This window comes from Verticillium alfalfae, genomic scaffold (assembly GCF_000150825.1).
Source record: "Verticillium alfalfae VaMs.102 supercont1.4 genomic scaffold, whole genome shotgun sequence".
Lineage (NCBI taxonomy): Eukaryota > Fungi > Ascomycota > Sordariomycetes > Glomerellales > Plectosphaerellaceae > Verticillium > Verticillium alfalfae.
The window spans coordinates 2,224,558-2,243,546 of record NW_003315035.1 but is presented as its reverse complement, the minus strand read 5'-3'; the positions used below and the strand labels follow the sequence as shown (position 1 = coordinate 2,243,546).

The window sequence follows — 18,989 nt, the reverse complement described above, 5'->3', positions numbered from 1 at the left end:
CGGTCCAAACACGACTCGAGGAGGGTGACACTTCGATTGCCTTCTCGTTAAGAGCGCGACCGTTCATGCAGAGGCTCTCAGCAGCCTGTTGAACGGGTCAGCACATGATCCGACTGGCACGGTGCAGCCAGGTGGGGATGGAACAAACTCACCTCTTCGTGGGAGGAAAAGACAGCAAAGCCGCTGCCAGTGGGCTTGTGCTGCTCGGGAGTGCGCAGAGTCCAGAAGGCGATGGGACGTCCACCGAACTGGGTGAACCAGCTCTCAAGCTCCGACTGGGTAGTGTCGTGGGGGAGGCCTGACATGTGGAGGACCTTGCTACGCTCGGACAAGAAGGCTCTAACATCAGCACGAGCGTCCATGGGACGTGTCAGGACGTCGGGGTGCTCATGAGCAGGCTGAGACTTGCGGATTAGGCCACGAAGAACCCGGGCAAGAGTGACAGCCTCCTCCATGGCACGACGGGGAGAAGCAGGCGCCAAAGCCTGAAGGTGGAATGGCAGGTTGTGCTTGATGGGGGCGCTCGACTGGACAGGCTCCACCTCGAGAGCAGCGCAGATGTTGGAGAGCATCGAGGGGCCGAAGGGCAGCGACTCGGGGTGGTGCTGCTGCCATCGCTGGTACTCAGTACGGAGATCAAAGGTACGCGAGTGCTGAAGGTAAGGCGGCAGGACCACAGCCTTGTCGCGGGCCTCGCGGGGCAGCTGAACCCGAAGGTCCCAAGCATCGAGAGTGACGAAGACAAAGTCAAGGTTCTGCGAGGTCAAGTGCTCATTGGCAAACGCATCAAAACGGTTGACAGCATCCCTAAAGGTGCCAGCGTTCCTAACATGTTCCCAAGTCAAGGTTGTGAGGCTCGCTGGTGGGCAGATGGTTAGCACCTAGATATTGGACCGAGTTTTTAGGCCGAGGCGCACGGCTTTGCCGGGACGGCAGGACGGTGGCCGCGACAGTAACCACAAAAAAAGAGAAGGAGCCGACATACTGCAGAGAGGCGTGATAGGAGTGTTGATGGGTTTGACGAGGGCACTATCACGGACGATCTGGGTAGGGTAGTGATTAGAAATACGTCATCAGAAAGGGGAGGGGGTGGATGGGGAGGGCGATAGCTTACTTCCTCCAGGGACTTAGCATCGAGCAAAATCCATCCAAGCTCAATGACTTCGGCGGAATCCTTGGTGACATAGACACCGTGCTCGTCGCAGGTGGTGGCGACGTGGATCACGACGTAGCGATCAATGTTGAGCTGCGAGCCCGCTTGAGATCCAGACATGTTGGGTAGTCGGGGCTGGGTTCGCCGTCAGACGGAGCTTGTACTGTACAGTGGGAAAAAAAGGGTCCTCGGTGTCGGAGGCACGGGAAGTAGGAGAGGGTGCCGTGTTGCTGCCTCGGATGGGTATCGCTGCTGTCGAGGAGAGGAAAAAAAAGACGAAGGTATGTCGGGAAGCTTGAGTTGGAGAGACTTGACTCAGGCGACTTGGGCGAGAGGCACGAGAAAGAGATACTGGCGGATGAAGTTCGGAGGGTAGCTTCAGGAGTTGATGCGGCAAGGCGGAGCTTGATGCGAGCACGACCAAAGCAAGCAACGCGAAAGGGGACGGAGAGCAGCAAGGACGGAATTGACGCGGTCGTCAGTCGATGCAGTCGAGGCGCGGGTACTTTTCTTCCCTGGCGGTTGGCAGCCGTGGGGGATGGAATCCGGGAAAAGGAAGGTAAGGTGGTAGGAAGGAGAAGCGAGAGAGAGGCAAGGCGAAGGTGGAAGGATGGAGGCAGCAGAGTGGAAGCCCAGGAGTTGGAAACAAAATTGCCCTGGTCCAGTCACAGGTGTGTTGGCGTGGGAAAGTACCTCTGGCCTGAGTTCGTTGACCTTTTTTCGGGACGAGGACGGGGATAGGACGTGGTCGACGCGGCGTGGAGTACCTTATTCATTGAAATGGGACCCGACTGGCACGACTGGCAGCGACAGGGTAAGTGTGGGTAGGCGAGGTACCTGGGCACTGCCAGTTGAGGTGACAAGATGACAGGCAGGTACCTACCTACCTGACTACCTACCTACCTTACCTAGGTAGGTACCTACGAGCCCAACCCTATTGGGGGTGGCAGTGGAGGCAATTAGTGCCTGTCCAGGCAGGCACCACCACACCGAAAGGCAGACACACAGAGGGGCAGGGACACGCACAGGCACCTCCTGCCCCATTCTCGCCCTGTCGGGGCCTAGGAGGCAGGGACCTTCGGTGCCTGGGTTGTAGGTAGGTAGCGGGCGGGTCGACGAACGATTCATCGTGTCCTTCACCTACCTTACCTTGGGTATTAAGTGACGGACCGCACCATGAACCTCGTGGCATCTTCTGGTATGACAATCGTTCAAAAAGGGACTGGAGGGCCCTCGATTCCCGGGGTTCGGCAACCCAAACATGTTGTCCTACGAGTGTGCCTCCGTGACGGACCTTGGGCGGGTGGCAGCGCTAGAGGGGAACCTGGCGCCCGGTGCCTGCATCCAGCGCCGCGGAAGGAGAAACAACGCCTCGGGTCCCTGACTCCTCCTCCCAAAGCTTTCCCACAGGCCACAGGGGGCCGACGTCTCCGCCGGGACCCCTTGGTAAGCCGTCCCCGGTATTAGCGTCCATATCTCGCTCGCATCCATGCTTGCCATGCAATTGGAAATGCAACCGTGCTGCCACAGCACAGAAGGCCACATCATCAACCAAGCCAACCCCGTTTCGCATGGCTGCCGTGTCTCCTAGATACTCAAGCCAAAGCCTCCTACGCCAACCGCCAACGGTTCCATTCGACATGACATCAGATGGAGAGAGTGACAGAGATAGAGATGGTGCTCCTTTGTGCGTCAAGGAAATCGACGTGCGCTATGTTAGGTACGCACATACCGGCCCAGGGGCAGTAATTGATGCGAAGGATCCCTCGCCTTGTTAGATCCCGAGATTCGACATGTCCAGCACGGTGCGCGGGAGGCCTGAAGGTACTCGCCTCGACAAAAAGGGGCCCAGGCCAGGTACCACTTGTTCCCACGATGGCTTTCTCGAGCCTACGCTCCAGACTGTGACGGCTTAAGCTTCAGCCTTTTCAGGCGAGCTGGCGAGTTGGCCTCCTCATTGTCACAGCCTTGCTTCCGATCAGTTCCGCAGGATGTAACAGCCTGCTCTACATGGAACATGGCTACGGATGTGTCTGTCACAACAGCTTTGCAGCTTTGGGTAAACCCCTACGACTGATACGGATCAGGTGACAAGACCGCCTCTGCGAACCACCTTCGTGGATTCATGACCTCAGATCGAACTCATTGAATCTGGCTTGTGACCACAGTGCCGTGTGCTCAGACAGTTGGCGTCATGGGTCGTCGACTACCCACCTTAACATGTCTCAATCAGACAGCCTCCAACTTTTGTTGGAGGCGTCCTCATCATACATGGTTACATCTCACCCCGGCCCCTCCCTAGCCTCAGCCGACAGAGCTGGTACAAGCAAGTGCTTCGTGAGCTAATGTGAGCGACCCCAGCGGCCGTATGACTTCGAATTGATTGACCAAACCCCCACGGAAAGGATTGGCTGCCGCCTTCTCAATCGGTTAGGGATGCACGACAGACTGCTTCGGCCTCCAGTTGTTGCAGCAGGCCAGGGCGTTTCGAAACACCGACGACAAGACTGTCTGCGATGGGTTTGGAATGGGTTGGGTCCCCTCACAACAGAGCTCCGGCTCAGCCTGGAAGCAACTGGCAGAAATGCTAGAGGGTTGTTGACGCGAGTTGGAGGCCTGTGAAAGTCATCACGTTGGTCTTTCGAGGTTCCAGCGTCGGCGAGGCGTCATTTCGTTCCGACAATATCAGTCCACAATGATGTATCAGCTTCCGCTGTGTACCCTGTTCGGATCACAACACACACCGGGTCAGCAAGCGTTTGGACCGGCACCCGGACAAGTTGCATGTTGGGTCACCTCGCGGCACGGCACGTCGCGACACCGCCGACCTGCTCCAAGCAAACAATTCGTCTCTTATTTCACCCGTTTGCGAACCAACAACTGTCGAGGAACTAGACATTTTCTCCGTGCAATATCGACAGTGTTCAGGGGTTTTGTCTGAACCTGCAAAACGCTTTGACTGACTTTGCTCGACCAATACCCGAATCCAGCAGACTCGGATGTTAGTCCGTCACCGACAGGGCTCATGCTTCCAGAAACGCGGAAGAACCCCTTGCCTGTGACACCACACACTCGCTGGTTGATAATGGCCGTGCTAGCCCACTACACTTGACAAGCCTGCTCCAGCGCTTATCGATACCGGGCTGCCTTGCTGGTGCTCATTTGTTCAGCGTTCGTGTACACAACAAGACACAGACAGATTGGCCTGGCAACCTTGCGACCGCCGGTACACTCGGAGGCACCAGGAGGTTTTTCTTGATTCTCAAGATTTGGCAGCTCGCCTAAGCATATTACATATTACTCTTTAAAGCGGGTTGAAACATAGACCAGCACCCTTAGTCTACCTGAACGACGGACTACCTGTTCAAGGCTTGCTTGCTTCTCAGTCAGCGATTCGCCCCTTCTGTAAATGTGGTAACTGGTTTGTAGCTGGTCACGTCCGACTCGGTCTTTACGAATTCCGGTAATTGGTCGAAGAGTCTCCATTCATTCGGAACTGAAATATATAACATACAAGGCATCACCTGACCTTCGGAACGGCACGCCGTTCTTCAGCTCTCCGACGGGGTAGTCCGACTTGAGATGTTGCCTTCGTTGCTTGACATTCGCCCAAGTGGGACAACGAGGAAGACTTGCGGCAGAGCCCGCGAAGCCGCTCGGCACCATCACGCAGTCAATTGAAAGCACTGACTCGCGATGCACCCTATAAGGCAGACGAACGCAGCGCAATGCGAGACGGAGCCGACCGTTGTGTGAGGGCTCTGCTCGAAGATGGCGGCGCCGAGCATAGCACAATCCGAACACCCGAGTGGGCGTCTGCACCTACGTCATACAGAGCTTAATTTTTCTACGCCCACGTCACGATGTCAGGTGTGTGGGCTGCGAACGATGCCACGAAACGGGACTAAAGGTAGACGGGACGCGCAATCGTCTGAAGTGGCCAGCCAAGTGGTCTGGTATTGGCAGATTCTTGAAGACATTTAAGATGCCAGAGCTCAACCCAAAGTGCGGATGCGTGGAGAGCCTGCAACTTCGACGACTCTCAACACCAAAGGCAGCATCCGCAACATCCTAGCAATCACTTACAAAATAACATTAAAAAGGCACAAACATCCGCAGAAATGGCCGGTGGCGGAATCACAGCTCTTCTCATCGTCCTCGTAACGCTCTTCGGTGAGTGTTCATATCTGAACATTTCGTCCTGATGCTGACCTGAGCTTCCAGTGCCGCCCATTGGTGTAATACTCACAGCCGGCTGTGGTATGGACCTCGTGGTCAACATCTTCCTTACGATACTTGGTTTCATTCCTGGCTTGATCCATGGACTCTATGTTCTTTATATCTACTACGATCGACGTGAACAGGCTGCTACAGGTCGCATCTCGTCAAGTCGCGCGCCAGGCATCTATAGCGACAAGGTGCAGAGTGGAGCTGGTGCCGGCTACGGCACCACACGTTATTAGAAGCGCGCCCCTCCATCGAAATGACTGATCCCACAATACGCTTAGTGATTCCATGAGAAAGAACACTTCGTAGTGCAGTGAGGAGGACATGGTAGTGTCACACTCGTGTGCTCTGCCGTGGCGGGCGGGGAGGGTGGATGAGCGGTTGGTAATGCTTGTGGGTGTACAGCCCAAGGCCTGTCTTCGTAGGGCCAGTCAAGCTTAGCTACCAATGCAAGTCATTGAGACGATTCATCGTCGCACATGCTACCCGCCTTGAATACGGTGATTGAGGAGGCACATGTTAAGAAAGGCACTGCTGTTCTGAAGACATCAACAAGGGTTCGCGTCTTCAATTTCCTTCGGCCGTCTGCTTTCCAATATGTGGACACTCGGATGCTGTAGATAAGTCAGTATATTTTCCTGGAGAAGCAGAAAGAGAAGGAAAAGGCATTTCGGCCAAAAGAGAGAGGGGGGTCGATCCAGCAGGTTACAATGACTACCTTAGGTACGGGAGATGGTGGTCACTCACGAAATTCTAAGCGGCTTCAGCCTCGGGCACTTGTCTTGCCGCCGCATGATTCGCCAAAATGTATCAAACGATGCGCAATGAGCCCAACTGTTTCAACTTTAACTCATACATGCACATCCAGGTGTTGTCGGTCCTCTGAACAACGGGACATGTTAGCCCATATCCGGCTGTATGACCTGACAATGACCCCGACATAATAGGCTGAAGGCTGCCTGTGCTTGGAAGTAGGGTTAGCAATCATTGAGTTTTGCATGTCGAATCAGGAGAGGCAGTATATGAAAAAGAAACGATCGAACGGCTGGACATTTAAGAGGTCGAGTCGCATGATGCGACAAGGGGTCCCTCCAAGTCCTCAAACCCTCCACGATTAAGCAGATCAGCGAGTCGTAGACACTTGAGGCAGCGAACCCGAAGAGACAGGCCGTATCACCAAGCCGCTTCCCCCCCTCGAATGGTGAAATGATAATGTGCTTCTTCTCGTAGTGGCCGCGCAGGATAGTGCAAAGCCAGCTCATCCGTACATTCATATGTCAAGATTGGTTCGGGTCCACCATACCGTCCAGATACGGGCAACCCGTTCAGCCTGGAGGTATATGAGACTGCCAAGGAACGTGGCAAGTCTGGTCAATATGGTCATCGGAACATGACATTGCTTTGGTCACGAGGGGAGAATTCGTATGGAGTGTGCAGCGTCCAAGACGTGCCCTTCATCTGTGAGTAAGAAAAACGCGCTCTACGTTGCCAGGGCCTCAAGCTTCAGAGCCTTGAACTCCATGGGTCTAATTTACTTTATGCACCGGAGCGTCGCGCCCCGGCAAGTCGCCAAAAGGTGACGACAAGGATATCCGAGCATCGGGTTCAATACACTGGATGCTGCGCTGCCAGGGACGTTCGCAATGGAAACGTTTGTGCTCGCGTGTCTGCTGGCTTGTGGCTTGGCCAGTTGAGGTTGAAGAACGGAACTGGGGCGTGCGTAGCGGTGCACACGTGCTGTCATCTGAGACCTTTCCATGTGTCGTAGATCGCCCGGAGGCTGTCATGGTACTCTAGTATTCAGGGGCACCATGTATAGACAACAAGGGCTTGTATGTGGCGGGCTGTTCGCGTAGGACGAGAGGTGGCATGTAGACAGTGAGAGGCTAAATCGTGTACGTTTCGGTGTATTCTACCGATACGCAGGCTGCCATGTGTGCTGTCATTATTGATCCAAGCAGGAGCCGAGCCACAGTAGCAGCATGCAGCATTAGCAGCCATAAGCGTAAGAATTCATGAGGTTGAAACCGGCGGCTTTCCGGGGCGACTGAGAGCCAGCACACACGGACAACAGGTAGTCATGAATTGGTCCTTCGTGCTCGAGGAACGGACCCGAATTGAGCCACGTCGACGTTCCACATGTTATGTGTCCAGAGAGTGGGAGTTTGAGTCAACGATGAGTTGAGACCCCAATGTCGACCATGGATGGTGCGTATAAGTGGAGGGCCCTTGGGGCCCAGACAGTAAGTACCTGGCGGACAGGGGCTGAGAAAGCTACCACAGGGTGTGGAAGAAAAGGGCGAGGGGAGGCGAACTGGGGACGGCAGGCGCGAGGGGAGACAGTGCGAGGAGGTGCCGACCAGGTGCTGATCATGATCAAAACAGCACAGTGTGGCACTGTTCGGCAGCTCGCGCAAGTACGGCAACCCCGCAGCGACGATTGGTTGGCGCGTCTTCTTAGGCTCCCCCGCCAGACTGCCCCCTCGTCTTGGGCCACCCTTTGAACGACAGCCACGACAGACGTGCAGCATGCACTCGTCCGGCTAGGCCAGTCGCCTATCACTGTCGTGCGCTCTCCTGCGCCCGGCTGCAACTCAACCTCCGGTCCAGCGACTGCTCTTCTTTTTTCCTCCTCTCCTCCTCGACAGAATCCTCCCTCTCGCGAGATACCGCGATTCCGTCCCCGTACAATCAATTCGGGGTGTTGCGAATTGCGTCCCGTCTGCTCCTCTTCGCTGTCCACTCTCCACTTTCGTGCCTCGAGCACCTCGAAACATAGCAGACTAACCGCCCGAACATCTGATCCGACTTGTCTCGATTCGACACTGCCCAGCACGCGATCGCCTCGTCTGCCTCCGTGTGGATCAGAATCCCACGCTCGGCCACAACCAGCCTTTGGCACCATGCGTCTGCCACCGGCCGCTGTCTAAACTATACATCCCATCTGCAGCACGACGCAGACCGGCCCCTGTGGCCAGCCACGGTGCCGTGTGCCAGCCTGTCTGCCTCACTATACTTAAAAACCACCATCCGCCGCACGACGTGCTAGATATCACGATGGACCAGACAAGGCCTGCTACGTCTGGCCAGTACGGCCGCTACCGACCTCCAACACAACTTGTCTCGAACGCATCTGTCGCTTCATCGCAGCCATCCATCTCCTGGCAACCCAAAAATTCAAGACGCGATTCATTGCCCTTCTCCTTCCCGCCTCTCTTCCAGCCGAACACTTCATCGACCTCTCTCATACCATCGACAGCAGAGGGCAAGCCGATTCCACTCGACGACGACACAGCCGCCCACCGCACTCTGGCCCTCCGAGAACTCAACGTGAACTACCCGTCGCGCAGCCGTTACGCGAAGTCGACAGGTGCTCAGAGCAGCACCAACTCACAGCCTGTGCTCGTGCGGACTTATTCAGAGACGCAGAGCAGGCAGTCGAGCACCACGCGCAGCATCATCGCAGGAGGGAAGCCTGTTCACTCCACCGCAAACAACTCGGTTGGCAACGGCCCTGCCGCTTCGGTCAGGCGTATCATAGCATTTCGGTCGCCACTCAGCGGTCAGCAGCATGGTCTGCTGAGCATGGCAAGAGCAAAGTCGAAGAAGGGCCCAGGCAATCGTGATGCGACGACCAAGCTGCCGCCCATCGAGGCGTACAGCTTTAAACAAATGATGGCCAACATGGAGGCAGAGGAAGACACCAGCATCAACGCTGACCTGGACCGCATTGCTGAGATCTGTGCCAGATCTCGGTATTCCCTCAGCAACCAATATGAAGTGCATGTCACCCCACATGGATCTGGCGCTGCGTTCATGGCCTCGGTGTCGTCACGACGTCAACAGCACACCAACGGACCCACTCTGCAGGCCGTCACCTCGGATGACGAACGGCAAGCGAATCGTCTCCACAAGAGGAGAGGTGGTGGCGCCCGGCGGAGAAGCATGGCCATGGGCACCCTGGAGACCATCATGTCGTCGAGCGGCTCGTCGGAGGATGGCAAGTCCAAAAAGAAGTCCGCCAGCGAAATCACCCAAGAGGTTCGAGGGCGAGCAGAGCGGAAAGTCGAAATAACCCAGGCAAGTGCGTCTCCTGCCGAGCAACGCCCGAGACTGGAGAGCGTCACTTGTGAAGTCAGTCTCAGGAGGAGGAAGTCATCCTCCTTTGCGTCAGCCATGATTGAGAGCACACGCCAGTACCCGATCATAAATGACATTGCAACGCCACGGAGCTCGTCTTCTACGTTGCTAAGCGAGCCTGCGCTGCCACAAACGTCTATGAATCACCTCCAAGTACGGACAGAGCCAGAGGAGACAGGCCCAATTGATCCCAGAGGCGCGAGAGATCAAAGCGAAGAACACAAAAGTAGGACTTTTCATACAGGGGACTCGCAGACCCAAGTTCAGGGCAGTTTGCTCGGCGGTCTAAGTGGCTGGATGCCTACATGGTCGTTTCCTCCTGTGATGGGAATCAGTCCAGCGTCGGCGAAAGGGGGAGGCTCAACAAGCCATGCCGAGGGCAGCTTGCGACATCTGCTTAGGACAACAGATTCCAAGGGAAAGGGCGTTGATGGTGGCACCTAGATGTGCTTCATTCAACAGTGTTGGACTTTCGTTTTAAGTCTGATTAAGTATCGAAAAGCGAACGGGGACTCCAGTCTTACGACAACACAGAAAGGTTGCTTTATAGATACCCAGAAATGAATGAAGGAGAGGTCGCGCTTTCGGTTGCTCTGTACAAATAGCATTCATGATAATGAGTTTGGGAGGTGAAATTGGAAAGGTTATTGGCTTTCATCGTCTTGCACCGTCTTTCATCGTCCTTCGTTACGTAGGTAGGCGATTTGCGGCAATGCCTCTTGCTATGCATCAAGACCCTTGGTGAGATTGCGATTACTGGCTCTAACGAGGAAACAGCGATTACCCTGCAGGGCAGTAAAGCTTGTGATATCCGAGAGAAGAGGTAAAACCCAGGATCGCGTTATTTGGCTTGGAGGATCTTTGAGGAAGATACCCATTAGCGGTCTAATGTGGTGCCGGATCGTTGCCGCCGCCGCCGCCGAAACTTCCGCGTGAGGAGGCTCAAGAAATCGTGACAATCGCTGCCCAGAGACTTCCGGTCTGGGTCGATATTACTGCCTTCTGTTTCCCCTCTTGCGCTCATACGTACTGATCACTTGGGCGCATTAAGCGATCAGTTGGGGGCCGTGAAGGGTAGGATAGGTAGGCAAGCGAAGAATGGCTGGTCTTTCTCGCTGTCCGATCTCCCTTTCGAAGTACTGCAGTATTTTATCTGCAAAAGCCCTGGTGGCATCAAAGTCCTCCGGTAGGTCTATCTTCCTGTCGAGTGGCTGTAAAGCTCAATCCATAGACCGTCCGACGACAGGGAGAGAATAAGAACTTTGCTGTCTTCGAACTGAGGCTCATGGTTGTAGTGACTCCCAGCTCCCCGAAGAAAGCTGGACTCTTTTTGAAGCTCCTGGCGCTGGGCGCGCTACCAAGGGTGACACCTAGATGCTTGGCTTACATGAAATAGAGTTCTCGTATGTGTAGATAAGAGAAGAGTTTGGGGTTTAGATTGACCACTTTTGAGACATGAAGGCCAGATAATCAGCCTCATTTGGACATCTATGTCAGGGCTCGTGGACCAGCAGAGTGAAGAGGTCCTTCGTAGGTCATATCCGCAGCCAAATGTCAGGTAAAGAGTTAGAAAGGATCTTGGTCCTGGCTCTCCGCAGCCCTTATATAGGTTCTGTCGAGATCCCAACCCCCTATCTTAGCCTCTCAACCTGTGGCTCAACAGGTGCCACTTGATAGAGAGGCGCATATATTGGCTCGCCGTGTTCTTCTCAACGACCCGGGCCCAAAGCAGAAACGAGAGTTCATTCAGTTGGTAGAGGTCAAATAGGCGGTACGATTGACCCGACAGCTCAATTTACGTTCAAGGACTCATGCGTTTCTAGGTTGTCCAGTGACTTCGATTACCTGCCAAACAGGTACAGTAATATGTATTCAGCGCGAAGTGCTACCAGCTGGTCGCCAGAAAGTGGACCCCCAAGTTTCCCCATGCAGCTCCCTCCTTCGTCACTGCAACCTACCTACGTACCTACCTCAGACGTGCATTTTCTGGCTGGTCTGTTCTTGCCATCACTGCCCGTACCCCACTAGTCCTCACAGACGGCTGCACACGATCACCAAGAGCACCACAACACAGCAGCACAGGTCTGCGGGAGAGAATTTGTTCGTTCACTGTCTATCACTGCCATGCCGCGAAACCACTGTGAGTGTTTGTATGCAAGGAGCAACAAAGACGCCCCCTCTGACAGCCTGTGTTTGTTCCCAGACCGAGCCAATCCGACCTCACATCGAATGAAAGCGACTCTTTCGTGAACAAAGGGCTGACCTCTGGTCAGCATCTGGCACGAGGGCTCTTGCCAAGAAGGGGTCCCTCAGAGGCCGACTGGAATCCTCGTCCAGCGTATGGCAAGCGATATTTCCAGGAGCCGAGCATGGTTTTGACATTTTGCTTTAGCGGTCTCCGTACAGCGTGCCGAACGAAAAGTGAAGATAACGATCCCATTTGGATTTACCGAACCGAACATTCCCTGCGCACAACACAGGCCGCGACCCGGCCAACGCCTCGAACTCATCGCTGATGTATTTGCAACATCATGGGGTCAAAAAAACATGTCCTGAAGGGTACTTTCCAACCCCAAAACAACTTGAAGCCGGAGGGTGGCTTCATGGGGAGATTCAGAGGCGTGGGCCACAGTATGGCTCGGTTTCTACCAAAGTTTAAGGACGACTCCGATGATATGAGCACAGACAACGCACCGGAGGCCAAAGCGACACAGAAACCTCATCGTAGTGGGCTGATGTCCCAGAAGGCTACGAGCTCAAGGTCTGGCGACAAACGACGACAGTCCCCAGAGATTGACGAGCTGGCCGAGGACGAGAAGCACCATGCGAAAAGACAACGCCGTTCGAACGACCTGAAGACACCGCCCAGAGTTGATATTGCGGCACTTGAAAGCCGGCGGACCGTTGCCATCGCCAAGCGTGATGTGGAAGAGGTACAACGGATCACGGACCAGCTCGAGGGCAATCGGTTGTCCTCCCGAACCTATCAACAATCCTCAAAACAGCCCCCCGAAGCTATTGACAGCGACGACGAGCTAAATGCATCTCCAACAAAGGAAATCGACGCCTCGAGGGACTCACGCATGTCGCTCAATGGCCAAGTCTCGCCTTTGAACCGTAAAACTCCAAAGGGAGATATACGCAAGACGAAATTTCAAGAGAGGCAAGAAAGTCAAGATGAGGAAGTCACTCTTTCTCGTGCCGTGTCGGGCAAGGTTCGCTTTGATGCCAAGCAATGTGGTCAAACAATTCGGCTGAGACTGAACAAAAAAGATACCTTCAGTCTAGTACCAGTCGACAAAGCGGGCGAAAAGCTGGACATGCAATGGTTGACACTGACGCTGCGAGACTGCATTAAGATCAAGTTCTCAGAGGAGTCACAGCATCTTGTCTTTTTCCGGTCATACAAGTCGGTAATATCGCCGAAGTTGTGTATCGAAATCCCGTCCATTCCGGATGTCATTGCAATTATTCGATGGATTTTTAGCGCGATCGCCACAGGAGCCCAGGATCTGAAATCTGTGAAACTCGAACACCCACCACGGTATGTTGACAGACCGAGCTGGTCGAGGACTGTAATACTTACTCTTTCTAAAGTGAAACGCTTCAAAAAGTCTTCGACAACCTGTACCAGAGCGCTCCAGCACAGGTAGATCCAAATGTGCATCGGATCAGGGATCTCGAATCGACAGATGCTGCACAAAATCATATACAGCAAGACAAACGCCGAGGTCTTGATCCTCGACTCTGCCGACAAGGCAGGGGATCTTCACCGCCGTCGCCCGAGACCGCAGAAACCACTAGGCGTATATCTCTTAGAGATCGAATGAAAGTTGGCTCCAACTCGCCTTCAGAGGTCGATAAATCACAACTTCGCCGCAAAAGCCCCCGAAGTCATCAAGTAGAGCGTCGCACAAGTGACGACATAGAAACGTCGTCTACAATGACTTTCATCAACAATCAATGGATCAAAAACTATCCAGATTGGGACAAGATGTGGGAAGACAAGCCACTGATCTATCCCGCCAGTGGCAAGAATCGCGCCCAAATCATCAAGGATGATATTTCTAGGCTCGAAGAACACCAGTGTCTGAACGACAACCTCATCGTCTTCTACCTCAGATACCTTCAGGATCAGCTGGAAACTGAGAATGCGGGATGGTCGGAACGAATCTTGTTCATGAATCCTTGGTTTTACGAGAGATTGGGCCAACAGAAGGGTCGAGGTGTCGACTATGACGCGGTCAAGTCATGGACTGCCAAGATCGACTTGCTCTCCAAAGACTACATCATTGTTCCAGTAAACGAAGCAGCGCACTGGTATCTGGCCATCATCTGCCATCCTGGGAAACTCCTTCCAGCGACGGCGAGGGATGACAACAAGACAATTGTCACGAACGTTGGTGAGGAGGACATGCCTCAGCCGGGAAGCCAGATACAGTCAACTCCAGACGCAGCTGTTGATGTGCAAGATGACAGTGAAGCAGATGTTCGGATTGTCTCTGACATTGCTCCTGGCAATCCTCCCAAGTTATTCAAGGAAATTGCCTTGAGCAAGGCGCAGACCCGGAAGCTCGATGGTGGGGGGAAACGTCCAGCGGAACCCGGCGACGCTAGAATCATTACTCTGGACTCCATGGGGAATACCCACTCACGTACTTGCACCAACCTCAAGGATTACCTAGTACAGGAGATCAAGCACAAACGTCGAATTGACGTCGAAACCCCGCCTCGTTTTGGTTGGACCGCCAGAGGCATTCCCGAGCAAAGCGATTTCAGCAGTTGCGGTATCTTCCTCCTTGCGTATGTCGAAAGGTTCCTGAAGCAACCGGATCAGGTCATCAGCGACATCGTCAATAAGAAAGACCTTGGATGGTCGGACATTGACCCAGTTGCCATGCGTGTTAATATCCGAGAGCTTATAATAAGGCTACGACAAGAACAGAACGTCCAGCGCGACAAGGAAAGACAGGCCAAGCAAGACGCCAAAGCTCTTAAGCTGGCGCAAAAGAAATTGGTCATTCCAGCCGTAGATTCGTCACCGGCACACGCTGCTCAAACAACTGGTACGACCAATCCACGCAAGCCAGTTCAGGAAATCCAAGTTTCGAGTTCTGACCCTCCGTCTAGTGGAAAGACCGGCAACCTCACCGCCGCAGACCCCCAAGATGGCCAGTCCCCGTCAAACCAAAACATTGGTTCCTCGCCAAAACCCGTTCGGCCGCCTCCCCAATCCAACCAGGCTCTGAAAGCATTACCTTGTAGATCGCCGAAGGTGGACCCCTTGGTAGATACTTCGGATATCGAGCGCCTGGCCAGTAGAGACGACAGTTCATTGGTCCCGCCAATACTATCTAGCAGTTCCTCAGAACGAGGGACGCCTAAGCGGAAAGAGCCACATGACGAATTGACCCTATCGGAGGCCAACCCACCTGCACCTCGCCGCCGGTTTCGTAATCCAAAAAAGCGATACGATGGGATGGTTGCTCTTGAGCGCAACAGCTGGTCGTATTTTAGCATGTCTGGTGACCATGGTGAACGGCCCGAATCGCCTGAGAAACAGCAGACGAAGCATGCAGAACGAGGAAACAGCCAAGCCATCGTTGTGGTCGATGAAAGTCCACAAAGCGAGAAAACATTGGAAAAGAGAACGACGAGTCCCCACTTTACACTCAGCCCCAGCTTGGGGCGTCGAAGTCAACGTGGTCTAGTAACTCAAAATACGCCTTCTCGAGGCGACCGAGGCAAGAAGGTTGTCTATGGGGGCACTGGACGCCGGGCGGCCAACGGCGACAACAACATTGATCTTACGGGTGCGGATTAGAGCGAATATCCTTATGCATGATACCCCGGCGCGGGCAGGACATTGATTTCCATTTTGGCCGAACTACAGTGACTGGGCACGACGAGAGACTACATACCGCGTGTAATGAAATCACGGGCAGGCGTTTGGACTTTGCATTGCGACTTGCTGTGGTTGTCTTTTGGCTCCCGCGGTTGAGAGTATTGATCAAATGGGGCTGATTTGACTTCTGACAGATTAGGTAGACGGCCGAGCACACTGTGTGAGTGGTTCAGAGAACACAATGCCGAACGATCATTTCATAATGCTATCCCTCGAGAAATGTGATTGAAGATGTCTTGACAAAGGCCAAGGCGCCCTGTGTCTGGAAAGAGTGACGGGGGTGCTTAACAGGTAGTAAGGGGCGTAGTCCGACCAAGTATCGTTCGCTCATATTATACACAACCCGAATATGCAGTCTAATATGCGCCAGCCGCTGACTTGATTCATTCATCGTCCTCCATCTCTGAGTCCTTGTCATGAGCTCCGTTCACCTCCAGCTTTAGGGGTATTGATCTTGGCACCTCGAACACGTAGCCTCCATTCTTGGCCGACCCTTTGGTCATCTGCCAACGACCCAGCCTGTGCTCCTTTCCAGCGGCAACAACAACACATAGCCCGTCCTTCGCCTTCTCCCCGCGCTCAAAGATAGCAATGTCGTTTATGATGCCCCTAATCAGGAAACCGTCTTGCTGGGCGGGCTCTGTGTCCATGTCGACGTCCGAATCGGCGGCGGAGACGGGCAGCCCCTTCCCGCCGCTGAGGACGCCGCACGCTCCAATTTCCGCTTGTCATCGCTGAGCTTCCACACGCGAACATAGCCGTCCCAGCTGCCACTGAGAACAATGTCGGTGTATGGAATTGTCCTGAGCGCCGTGATCCACCTTGGCTGCGGCGGGGGCACAATATTGTCGCCAGGGGCCTTCTCTGCCGACGCCTCTGTGGGCAGCAGGCGCTTCTCCAGGCCGTGGGCCATAGGGATCATGTGCATGGGCTTCTTCTTGGTGACGCTCCATAGGGAAAGGGCACCACTGTCGCTGCCAGTGACGAACAGCTCGTCGTCGATCATGGCAACGCGTTCCATGCTGCCTTCGTGTGCGATGGAGCGTGGGTCAACATCCTTGAGGGGCCTCTTCTTGTCGACGCCGCTGCCGCCGCCGCGGAAGACGAGCTGCGACTCCTCGACGACCTTCCACAGACGGGCGGTGCGATCACGAGCGCCGACGCTGACACAGCGCTCTTGGGCGAGGGCATCGATGTCGACGACTTGGTCTTGGTGGCCGAAGAGAGTCTCGACGTAGGCAAGCTCGTCCAGGGACCAGACCTTGACGGTTCGGTCGCGCGAGCAGCTGTAGAGCTGGTTCGTACCACGGCGGAAAGCCAGGCCCGTGACGGCATCGCGGTGATGGGTGAAGACGCGAATGGGCTTGAGCGTCTCGGCGTTGTAGACAATGAGACGCTTGTCCTCGCCACCGGTGACGAGATACTTTCCGTCTGAGGAGACGGCCACACAGAGAATGCGGTCGCTGTGTCGTTGGGAGGACTTGTTCGTGGGGTCTCCATTGCCCTTGAGCCATTGCTCGAGCTGGGGTTTCCTCCGGGGCGGTGGCGGGGGCTTCTTCGACTTTGACTTCTTCTTTTTGGTCTGGGTCTGGGGGAACTGGTCCTTGGGTAGGTCCTGTATCCTCCACTTGTGCAGGTACATGTCCTTGGTCGTGGTATAGGCGTAGGGGGCGTTGACAGCGACGGATGTGAAGGTCTCTGCGTTGTTCTTGAAGTAGGTGTGCGTCGCCTCGTCAAAGGCGAATTCGGATGCCAATTGGCGGTAGACTTTTCCCTTGGCTTCCGCGACGTCCTCGATCAGACGCTCCGCGATCAGGTCTCGGTCAATGTCTTCGGCGTTGAAGCCCACCTCGTCCACCTCCTGCCGGACATTGTCCAGGTACCTCTCTGCCAGCCTCAAGCGGCGCTCTGCTGCCGTCTCGCCCTCTCCCTCTGACCCGGAACCTTCCTCCTCTTTGTCCGATACGCTGACAATGCTCTCGTCATCGCTTCCAGAAATCGACTCGTCGTCGTCGTCGGCAGCGGCAGCCTTCTTGCCGGCAGGCGCGGCGACCTTGGATCTGGAGGCGGCACCTTTGGCACCTCCTCGCGGGGCGGCTCGACCTGGGCCCTTTGATGCTGCAATTCGCTTTTTGGGTGCATCCGAAGCTTCGGGCCTCTTCCGCTTCTTGTTCGCCCCGGGGATGGTGAAGAACGACGACATGGTTGGAGGCACGGTTGGGCGACTTTTGCGTGCTGGGCTGTTCTGGCTTCCAAAAGCGACCCGCCGTCTCTTCTGGCTCTCACGAACTTTTTGGAGGGACTGGAAAAAAAAAGTTCGGAGGCAGCATTGAGTGGGTCCCGGGGGGGATGCTCAGTGGGGCAGCATTTTCCGTTGCTCCATTACCGCCCAAAAAGCGCTCTTGCTGGATGACTGACTGGGCGGTCGGGGGCGGCAGAAAGATGACTTGGGGGCGCGGCTAGGCTGTAGCTTTGCGCGCGTCAGTCAGGGAGCTCAACTGGGGCTGGCTGGCTGCTGGGACCTCCAGTGCTTCGGAGAGTCTTGAAGTGGTGCACCTACGAGCAACAACCGCATTTGCCCATCACGACCACATAGCTTCCATACACGACAACGACAGCCACAATGTGAGCATGCCCACCGAGACGACCTCGAATTGTGCTAACAACGCCACAGGGAGGTGCTTCTCGGAATTACGGGCAAGGACTTCACTATCATCGCCGCCTCCAAGGCTGCGATGCGAGGCGCAACCGTCCTGAAGGCGTCCGACGACAAGACGAGGCAGCTGAACAAGCACACGCTGATGGCCTTCTCAGGAGAGGCTGGTGATACAGGTTCGTGACCACGGATGCCTCTTTGGTTCCCTCGCAGGTGCCCCTGACTGACGGTTCCTCCCCGCGCAGTACAATTTGCCGAATACATTCAAGCAAACGCCCAGCTCTACTCGATGCGAAACGAGACGGATCTCTCTCCATCCGCCATTTCCCACTTCGTCCGCGGCGAGCTCGCCTCCAGCCTGCGCTCCCGGAAGCCCTACAATGTTAACCTCCTGCTGGGCGGTGTCGACCCCATCACTCTCAAGCCCGCGCTTTACTGGATGGACTACCTCGCGTCGATGGCGCCCGTGCCATATGCCGCCCACGGCTACGCACAGTACGCTTGGGCATGATTGTCTGCGTACGTCTTTCATCTTGCTGACCCACGTGCAGATACTACTGCCTCTCCATCCTCGACAAACACCACCACCCCGATATCACCCTTGGCCAGGGCATCAAGATCCTCAACATGTGCACGGACGAGCTGAAGAGACGAATGCCCATCGACTTCAAGGGCATGCTCGTCAAGGCAGTGACGAAGGACGGCGTGATTGATATTGAGTTTGACGACGACAAGGTAGTCAAGAGCGCCTAAGTGTCAGCTGCGGTCACGGTGCGCGGATGCGGAGGATAAAGGGCCATCAACGATGGCATGTATTACTAGACTCGGTCGGTCAATGATACAGGCGTCGATTTTTCGAGGCTACGGCATGCTAAGAACCCATGTCTGTCTTTCTGCAGTGATAATGC

General features: G+C 55.0%; 6 protein-coding genes across 6 annotated transcripts; 4 read left to right on the top strand and 2 right to left on the bottom strand.

Annotated features, from left to right (window-relative positions):
- Nucleotides 1-77: 77 nt before the first annotated feature.
- VDBG_04157 (asparagine-rich protein) lies at nt 78-1,273 on the bottom strand (the record flags this gene model as incomplete). Its single annotated transcript, XM_003006158.1, has 4 exons — nt 78-85; nt 149-859; nt 986-1,043; nt 1,115-1,273. The coding sequence occupies 4 exons, from the start codon at nt 1,271-1,273 to the stop codon at nt 78-80; spliced, it is 936 nt and encodes a 311-aa protein (XP_003006204.1).
- A 3,908-nt stretch (nt 1,274-5,181) lies between these two features.
- Nucleotides 5,182-5,858, top strand: VDBG_04156 (conserved hypothetical protein; the record flags this gene model as incomplete). The annotated part of the gene is made up of 2 exons (XM_003006157.1): nt 5,182-5,326; nt 5,378-5,858. The coding sequence occupies 2 exons, from the start codon at nt 5,275-5,277 to the stop codon at nt 5,614-5,616; spliced, it is 291 nt and encodes a 96-aa protein (XP_003006203.1).
- Nucleotides 5,859-8,437: 2,579 nt separating this feature from the next.
- Nucleotides 8,438-9,964, top strand: VDBG_04155 (conserved hypothetical protein; the record flags this gene model as incomplete). Its single annotated transcript, XM_003006156.1, has 1 exon — nt 8,438-9,964. The coding sequence occupies one exon, from the start codon at nt 8,438-8,440 to the stop codon at nt 9,962-9,964; it is 1,527 nt and encodes a 508-aa protein (XP_003006202.1).
- Nucleotides 9,965-11,553: 1,589 nt separating this feature from the next.
- VDBG_04154 (sentrin-specific protease) lies at nt 11,554-15,344 on the top strand (the record flags this gene model as incomplete). The annotated part of the gene is made up of 4 exons (XM_003006155.1): nt 11,554-11,660; nt 11,724-11,858; nt 11,913-13,064; nt 13,118-15,344. 2 exons carry the CDS (start codon nt 12,052-12,054, stop codon nt 15,342-15,344), a joined length of 3,240 nt encoding a protein of 1,079 aa, XP_003006201.1.
- Nucleotides 15,345-16,038: 694 nt separating this feature from the next.
- On the bottom strand, nt 16,039-17,628 carry VDBG_04153 (rRNA processing protein RRP9; the record flags this gene model as incomplete). The annotated part of the gene is made up of 1 exon (XM_003006154.1): nt 16,039-17,628. One exon carries the CDS (start codon nt 17,626-17,628, stop codon nt 16,039-16,041), a length of 1,590 nt encoding a protein of 529 aa, XP_003006200.1.
- Nucleotides 17,629-18,160: 532 nt separating this feature from the next.
- On the top strand, nt 18,161-18,959 carry VDBG_04152 (proteasome component C11; the record flags this gene model as incomplete). Its single annotated transcript, XM_003006153.1, has 3 exons — nt 18,161-18,257; nt 18,327-18,576; nt 18,633-18,959. 3 exons carry the CDS (start codon nt 18,161-18,163, stop codon nt 18,832-18,834), a joined length of 549 nt encoding a protein of 182 aa, XP_003006199.1.
- Between the last annotated feature and the right edge of the window lie 30 nt (nt 18,960-18,989).